Here is a 9015-nt window from a genome sequence, read left to right on the forward strand (position 1 = left end):
ATTTGGGGAAAATAAATGGAGAGGTAAGGCATTTGTGGGACGCAAGTATGGTTTATTATTTGTTGATGAGGACATGCGTATGTTCTCAACTGGACTGGACTGAGATGTGTGTCACACTGGGTAAAGTTTACAATCTAAATGATACATAGCGATTAAATCTGTAAATAATAAAATGAATGAAGAAATGTAATTTTAAAAAGGGCGCAGTGATCATGTAACTTATACATGAGAGCACCTGAGTGAATGTTTACAGACTGCTGCCTGAGAGTCTGGGTCTGCACAGCAAGTGCGTGTTTTCCTAGTCTGTGTTTACCTGGGGCGACCGATGGCGATCACGGGGGACACCCTGTTTCTGTCTCCAGGATCTCACTGACCCTGTCTTGAGACCTGCTGTTCACAATACCTGTGCTCAGAAGGGGGCCTGAGCATTCAGGTGAGAATAAACACGTGCGGTAACACGGAGCACTGGCTCACGGCTAGCGCGTCCCCGCAGCTGGGTACCGCTGCCTTGCAGATGAGGATGCGGAGGTCTGAGAGGTGGGACAGGGCCGTGGCACGCAGGGGACCCAGCAGCCAGAGCCCCCACATCTCCCACCTGAAATGGGTGAAATGCTGACTTCATAATTATTCCTCAAATGCAGCTTCTTGTTAAAGCAAATAAAATTATAAATGATTTCTTGGCAGAAAAATGGAAAGCCACATCAGGTCAACTAGCAATATGGTGACATGTGGCGCCATGTTCTCACACGCAGGACACAGCCAGGTCTCACACACACGCAGGACACAGCCAGGGTGCTCGCTCTCGCTCTCTCTCTCTCACACACACACACACACACACGTGCACGCGACACGGCCAGGTCTCATGCACACATGCACACGCGCGCGCGCGCACACACACACACACACACGCACGCGACATGGCCAGGTCTCATGCACACATGCACTCTCGCGCACACGCACACACACACACACACACACACACACACACACACACACGGGGAAATGACGCCTTTTTACAACAGACTCCCAGGGCTCCGAGCTCTGCTTTCTCCTCTGCAATGAGATAGAGACCAGCATCCTGGGCGGACGCGGAGCTCCAAACATCACTTAAATTCCTGACTCTGAAGAGCCTGTGGGCAAGGGTGGCCGCCGGCCCTCAGGAGTCCCGGAGTTAAAGCTCACAGACCCGACATCGCTGAGCTGCCTTACTTCTTGGGCAGCTTCATCCTCTTCACCTTCTCCTCAGCGTGCTCGTCTGACAGGCCCACGTGGCAGCCCAGAGCCAGCAATGTCCTGGAAAACACAAGCAGAGACGGCTGCAGCAACTCCTGCCAGGTCGAGTCCAGTATCCACACGGCAGAGCCACAGAAAGAGGCCAACGCCGGTCCTGACAGCACGCCAGAGCCTTGTCCCTAAAAGAGGAGAACGCACCGACCTCCATCTCTTAGTCCCGGGCACGGGGCAAGATGCTGGAGGCTGAAATGGTACAAGAGGAATTCACTGAAAAGTGCATCCCCTGCCACCTCCTCCCCGGCCTGCATCCCTCCCTGGGACACCATCCGCCAGTGGCACCTGCTGCAGAGTTTGCACACGGACAAGCCAGTGCACGTGCCATGCGGTCCTGGCGCACGTGGAAAACGCGTCCTGTGCAGAACTATGCGTGGGTTCCCGTTCTCACCAAAACGCACTTGGACCGTGACTGTACTTCCCACAGGCTTCCTCCAGCCCCTCGTGTGTGTGCTGCTGTGGCCCGTCACACTCCAAGTGCACAGGGAGCCAGGGCATTTCTCGGATTCCCCAGCGAGTCCGCAGTGCGAGCTGAGGGCCACTACTCTTCCACGTGGGGCTGGGTATGCTCTCCAACCGCTCTGAAGCACCCCGCTATTTACAAACGCCACATTTTAACCAGTGCTCCGGCCCCGCTCTTCAAGGTTAAGTCCATTCTTTGCTATCACAAAACATGGCAGCACACCCCCACGTGCATCTAGAGAGCGTGCGCACCTTACATCACGACGTACGGGTCTGGAGGGCCTGGGCCAGCGGGTGGGACAGTGTCACGCAGACACGCACTGCCACGACACGCACTGCCAAGTGCCGGCCGAGCTGGTGAGTCTACAGGCCCAGGGAACTTGAATGTCCAAGGACAGGCGTGTGGACCAAAACTAGGCGGCACGTGTACCCCACGAAGCACTACTTAACCATAACAACGATACGGAAGATGTACTGCTAAGCGAAGTAAGCCAGACTGACAGAGAGGCATTGCACGTCCCTGCTCAATATGCACGAAGGTCTCTGCTCTACGGCCGAGACTGAAAGATGGGAGCCTACAACAGCAGGGAGGCCAACTGTGGGTGCTACAGAGCAGAAGGTGTGATTCAGGCTATGGGCAACCAGGGCATACGACAATGCCTCTGGTGATGGTAACATATGCATATGGCACTGTGTGTACACGGCACTGTGTGTACATGATGATGCATGTACATAGCAATGCATGTACATGGTAATGGAAATATATGTATATGTAATATGTACACATCAATGTACATTCACAGTAGTGCGTGTACACAGTAAGGTATGTATATGGCGATGTACGTACATGGCAATGTATGTATATGGCACTGCATGTACACGGTAATGTATGCACACAGTAATGTGTATACACAGCAATGTGTGTACAGAGCACTGTGTGTGCATGGTAATGTATGTACACAGCACCGTATGTACACGGTAATGTGTGTACATGGCAATGGCAACGTAAATATATGGCAATGTATGTACATGACCATGTATGCACATGGTAACATGTGTGCATGGCAACATATAAACATGGCCATGTACATGCACAGTAATGAACATACGTGGCCGTGTACATACACAGCCACATACATGCATGGCTATGTGCGTATATGACAATGTGTGTATATGACGATGCATGTATATCGTGATGTGTGTATATGATGATGTATGTATGTGATGATGTGTGTATATGATGATGTGTGTATATGATGATGCATGTGTATGTGATGATGTGTGTATATGTATATGACAATGTAGGTATATGACGTGTGTATATGACGATATGTGTACATGGCGATGCATGTACATGGTGATGCATGTACATGACGATGTGTGTACATGACAATGCATGTATATGGTAATAATCTTTGACTTGGTTAATAAGCACTGCATTCACGCTGGGAAGATCTGGGTGTATATGGCGATGTATGTACATGGCGATGTGTGTACATGATGATGTGTGTACATGATGATGCGTGTATACAGTAATAATGTCTTTGACTTGGTTAAAATGCACTGCATTCATACTGGGAAGATCTGGGTGTATATGGTGATGTATGTACATGGCAATGTGTGTACATGACGATGTGTGTACATGATGATGCATGTATACGGTAATAATGTCTTTGACTTGGTTAAAATGCACTGCATTCATACTGGGAAGATCTGGGTGTATATGGCGATGTATGTACATGGCGATGTGTGTACATGACGATGTGTGTACATGACAATGCGTGTACATGACGATGTGTGTATACAGTAATAATGTCTTTGACTTGGTTAATAAGCATTGCATTCACGCTGGGAAGATCTGGGTGTATATGGTGATGTGTGTACATGACGATGCGTGTATATGGTAATAATGTCTTTGACTTGGTTAATAAGCACTGCGTTCGTGCTGGGAAGATCTGGGTGGAGCATTTTAGAGATGTATAGTGGCTAAATGTAAATTAAAAATTTAATCTAAAAAGAGCCCGGGGCCCTGCCTTCCCAGAGCATCCAGCATAGCCGGAAAGCAGGGGTAAATACCCTCGGGAGGCACGGGGCCTCACTGAGAGCTGTGAGACTACAGGTACCCTTGGGGAGGGGGGTTCTCGCCGAGCAGGACCTGAGGACAAGGGGAGGAGCCCAATGACTGAGAGGGCATGGAGAGGGGGCAGGGCCAGGCGGGAGCGTCAGCTCTCAGGCACAGGTCCAGCACCCAGTGCGTGGGGACGAGAGCCCGCCGGCCACCACACAGGATGGGACGCCGTTCCCACACGGGGGTGCTGTGAGCACTTCTGGGCTGCCCTGAGGAAGGAAGGGGCTGGCGGGACGGTCAGCAGGGCTCTGCTGGGTCACAGTGACAGAGGAGGCACAGGAGCAGGGGCGCGGGAGGACTGCGGAGGGCCGCCCCGAATGGACCCTGGTGGCGCTGCTTCCCAGGCTCCAGGGAGAGACGTGTGAGGCTCAGGGCAGGTGGCCTGAAGACGCACCTCGGGGAGCCGCCAGCACCTGTGAGCCCGCGAGGGCTGGGGGTGTAAGAACCGCCCAGACTGTGTGCAGAGTGAGTGGGAGCCCGGGGACGAAGGGTCAGACCGGACAGGCGTTGCCAGGGGGGGCAAGCCTGCTCTTCACGTAAGGTGAGGCCTCCCACACCTGGCACCCCGCCCGTCCCCGTCCCCATGTCCCCGAGTCCCCAGTTCCCCGCCACTGTCCCACACATACACGCGCACACCACACTTCCTCAGAGAAATTTTCAGGGTAAAATTAGTCAGCAAGGAAAACACCTGGCCGTGGCCCCAGAGAAACAGCGTGGGCACATTACGCGTGGACTAAGATCATTACAATTCTGATTCCTGAGACGTGAGCTACTTCAGAACTAGGACCTCGGATCCCAGGTGGGAGCTGGGGCGGAAACTGAGGCACCAGGTGCGCTACTGGCTCCGTCTGCACCACACCTGGCGGCCACGCACAGGACCAGCGCTTCTGGAGGGCAGGAGGCTGCGCCGGCCACACACGGGGCAGTTCGAAGCTGGAGGGAGTCATATCTGCCGGGCTGCCAGCGCCACGGCCCGTCAGGGAAGAAGCGCCACAGACCCCGCTCACGTCAGCCCACAGTTCGGGCAGTTCTGGAGTAACTCTTGGCCATCAGTCGCCAATGCCACAGGAATTTACGTGAGGACACGGTGTGGTCAAAGTGAGAGACAGCACTGCCAGGGAGCCGGGCAGACGCACCGCTCTCGTGACGGCGAGGACACCGGACCCTCACGTGCCTCCGGGCCGCCGCCTCTGCCCCCTCTGCCCCCTCTGCCCTGACCTGGCTGCGAGGTCACTAGCAGGCCCTGCCCTCCTCGAACCCGGCTTGTTCGTTTCCAGGACCGGGAGGTGTCTCGGAGGGGACCCCTGCCCCACGCCCTCACATCTGGTGACCAGGGTGCCGTCTCACCCTGCCGGAGGGGCGGGGAGAAGTAACCCTGCAAGCAAGCCCAGGTGGCAATGGGGAGGGTAAAGGAGAGTCTCACACGCTCTGGACGTTTCCGAGACTTCCTGGCCCTCCCTGTGCTACATGTGGAATGCCGCTCCTGTCTGCTCCCCGCCCCGCAAACGGGAGTAGGAGGTTCAAGAGCCCGGCTCGCCAACCGCCGGGGGCAGCACGCTCCAGCAGGGGGCGGCAGGGCCAGCTTCGCTGCGGGCCCCCAGTGCGCGGCCGATGCTCCCTGCAGGAGGCACTGTGCTCAAGGCGGTCCAGAGGCCAAGGCCGCAGCCCGGCCGGCAGTTACAAGTTCGAGACATCCAGCAGGAAAGCTGAGCTGCGGAACTATTTTATTCGGAATCTTTAAACACTGTGCATCAGCATTTCTCAAACGGCCTGCGGCGAACGGCGAGCTGCCGTTCAATCCGCAGCCCGTTTTGGTCTGGTTATCTGACAGAATACAGTAGGGTAGTTAGAGGATATACTTTCCAGATGAAGACAGACATGAGTATACATTTTAAGTATTCTGGGGCCAGCAAGTGGTATGGTGGTTAAGGGCGTTGGACTCCCACGTGGTTAACTGCAGTTCGAGCAGGGCCAGCTTCGCTGCGGGCCCCCAGTGCGCGGCCGATGCTCCCTGCAGGAGGCACTGTGCTCAAGGCGGTCCAGAGGCCAAGGCCGCAGCCCGGCCGGCAGTTACAAGTTCGAGACATCCAGCAGGAAAGCTGAGCTGCGGAACTATTTTATTCGGAATCTTTAAACACTGTGCATCAGCATTTCTCAAACGGCCTGCGGCGAACGGCGAGCTGCCGTTCAATCCGCAGCCCGTTTTGGTCTGGTTATCTGACAGAATACAGTAGGGTAGTTAGAGGATATACTTTCCAGATGAAGACAGACATGAGTATACATTTTAAGTATTCTGGGGCCAGCAAGTGGTATGGTGGTTAAGGGCGTTGGACTCCCACGTGGTTAACTGCAGTTCGAGTCCCGGACCTGGCAGCTTGCTTCCTCATTTCCCTTCTCTCTTTCACTCTACCCCTTTCTGGTCAAATATATATATAAATCAATCAAGCAATCAAATCTTAGATTCAGTAGACCTAAACGTGTTGCCATAAGTTTGCATAAAATTTTCTAAATTTCACTGGTGTGGAACTTTCTACACTCACAGTATCTGCCTTGTCACAGACCAGCAACCCCGCGTCGGCCACACAGTGGGCCTGCCTGCTGAGATTGCAGATCCTAGCATCCCTAACTCCACAGGCACCGCGGGCACCCTCGGGGAACACGGATGAACGCCCGTGCCGACCCCGAGGCCAGGTCTGCCATGTCCGATGCCACTGCCCGCCTTGCCTGCCTGGCCCCTCCCCGGAAGGCGGCCGGAAGGGGAGCGGCGTGACTCACTTCAGGGTCTCGAGCGACATCTGCAGGTTGTAGTTGCGCTCCTGCTCGGGCAGCTTGGAGAACTCCACCAGGCATGGGTGCTGCCTCTTGTTGTCATCTCTGACCTGAAACAGGACAGGACGGCCGGGCTGAGAGTCCACGTCAGACTCCGCACTGGCAACTCGGCCGCGTGCGGGGAAGGGGCAGCGCAGACAGAGCTGGGTAGGGCCCGGTGCCCCCTGCCCTGCCTCCTGTAGAGGCCACAGAAGGGGCTGTGGTCTCGACTGGACTCCCCGCGCCTCTGCTCCCTCCACCAGGGCCGGGGAGGTGGGGGAGCCCTGGGCCAGGCCAGCTCGTGCCTCCTCCTGCCCCCGCCAAGCACCTGCCCAAACCTACCTTTCCCAGCGAGGCTCCTGCTGGCCTGCCCCTCATGTGAGGAGCCCCCCACTCTCCCTCCCCGATGTTCTCTGACTATAAACTGACCACGGCTGACAGCCTAGACTTGCTCATCGGGGAACTATCTGTCCCCCTGCCCTGGAAGGCGAGGCCCAGGAGCAGGGACGTGAGCACTGCTGTCCTCTGATTGCTCCAAAGGAGCGTGGTGGGCCCTCAAGGACGGGCTTAACTGACATGACTCCTGTGTAAGAAGCCGTGGCGGCAACGTGGGGTCACTGGTAGTGACGTCTCAACTGCCTGCAGACATCAGCTGACAGGACCGAGGACCACTCTCAGAGCTGGGGGCTCGCGGCACCCCGTGGGCGACCTCGTTCTCGCGGCCACTCTGCAGCCTTGAGGAAGTCGGTCAGCACAATCCAGGCGCTTCTCACAAGGGCCACCACGCTGAGCTGAATCCAGGCTCAGGAGCGCACTAGGGAGAAGCTGCCGTCCACTTTGTGCTGTGTCAGGTCTGTCTCCAGGGAGGCCTCAGTTCCAGAGGCAGTGCTGCCATGAAAGCCCCGGACTCGCCGTGTTACCCCAGTGTCAGACAGCCCCGCTGCAGGCCGGCACGGGCCGCTAGGACGTGCTGTGTCTGCATCCACACGCTCCAAGCTATGACCGAGACCCTCAGCGGCCATCGTGCCCAGCCGCCCCCATGAGCCCTGCCTCACTGTGGCTGCTGTGTCTGTCTGGAACTATGACAGACACCGGGCGAGCACCGGGGCAGTGCCTCGGGGTTCAGTTTCCAGCCTCCATTTCAATGTGTTCTTAAATGTCTTAGAAATTGGTGCCCATTGTCCAGATATGTCAACCTTGATTTGAAAACACGACATTCACTAAAGACCGAGAAGTCTTCAGTTGTCTGCAGCCGAGCCAGCCTTCGGGGGTCTTCAGCATTGTCAGTCCCGCCAGGGAAAGCCAAAGCAGTCAGCCAGCTGCCCGCAGCAGAGTAAGGAAAAAACGCTGTCTTTCAGAAAGGCATAGTAACGGAAGCTGAAAGTGAATTTCAAGATGACGTACCGGGCCGTACTGCCAGCCAAGTTCGATTTTATTCATCACCCAGAGCTCGTGGATGTTCTCCGCCAGCTTCTCCCGTACCCTTTCCAGGTGGGGTGGCAACACGATCTACAGGGTAAATAAAGGAGGAAAATCAAGAGACAGACACAGCAAGACACGGCTTCCATGTCACTAGGGTTGAACTGGCCTAAACTGTCACGCAACCATTAAACTGTAACGGCACACCCAGGTTCTGAGCCTTCTGTTTCCCAACATCCTTCTGATAAATGTCGGGATTCTTTCTTTGACGACTTAGGTCTCCAAGTGTTTATGAACAAGGAAAAGGGAGCACGTGTGGGACAGCCACAGACGTTGAAGGGGAGACTCGCAAAGTGACGGCCACCCAAGGAGCGCAGCCAGGCCAGCCCCACAGCCGTGGTCGGGCCACAGCAGGGACGTGTCCTTAACTGTGCTCTGTCACCACTAGCAATTTTCCTAAGACTCTTCGCAAAGAACATGGGGGCCGACATGGGGGCGGCGTGTCCTGACGCCACAGCAGAGGCCCAGACGTGCTCGGATGGCGGCACTCCCACCGGCGACCTGGACGTGGGTGGCCCCGGTGTGCTGCTGCTTGGTAAAGCCTCCACCTGTGTCTCCAGCCAAGCCCAGCGAGGGACAGACAGCACACACAGATCGCAGCCACACAGTGCCGCTGTCACCTAGCCATGGAAGATGGACGTTCAGTGGAGAAGCTAGAAATGTGTCCGAGACCTCGCCACCTTCAGACGGCAGAAATAACACCTCCAAGCTGCAGAACCAATCAGCTCAGAAACGACCAACCTCCCCATGCAGACAGAGCCGCATTAACGACCATCGCAGGTCCACGCCGCCGCCCACGGAGTGCCAGCCCCGCGGCGGGCACGGACCTGGCCGGGGGGCCCCGGCGCGGG

At 55.9% G+C, this 9015-nt stretch overlaps 1 protein-coding gene across 1 annotated transcript in view; it reads right to left on the reverse strand.

Annotated features, from left to right (window-relative positions):
* The window catches only part of RYR2 (ryanodine receptor 2), a gene marked incomplete in the record, with an annotated part of 234621 nt that overhangs the window by 203753 nt on the left and 21853 nt on the right, over nucleotides 1-9015 (reverse strand). The window contains 4 exon segments of the mRNA XM_027770831.1: nucleotides 1210-1293; nucleotides 6653-6756; nucleotides 8090-8194; nucleotides 8992-8996. Of these exon segments, the coding sequence (XP_027626632.1) occupies nucleotides 1210-1293; nucleotides 6653-6756; nucleotides 8090-8194; nucleotides 8992-8996 (298 nt within the window).

The sequence above is a fragment of the Tupaia chinensis genome, unplaced genomic scaffold (genome assembly GCF_000334495.1).
Source record: "Tupaia chinensis unplaced genomic scaffold, TupChi_1.0 Scaffold000161_1, whole genome shotgun sequence".
NCBI lineage: Eukaryota > Metazoa > Chordata > Mammalia > Scandentia > Tupaiidae > Tupaia > Tupaia belangeri.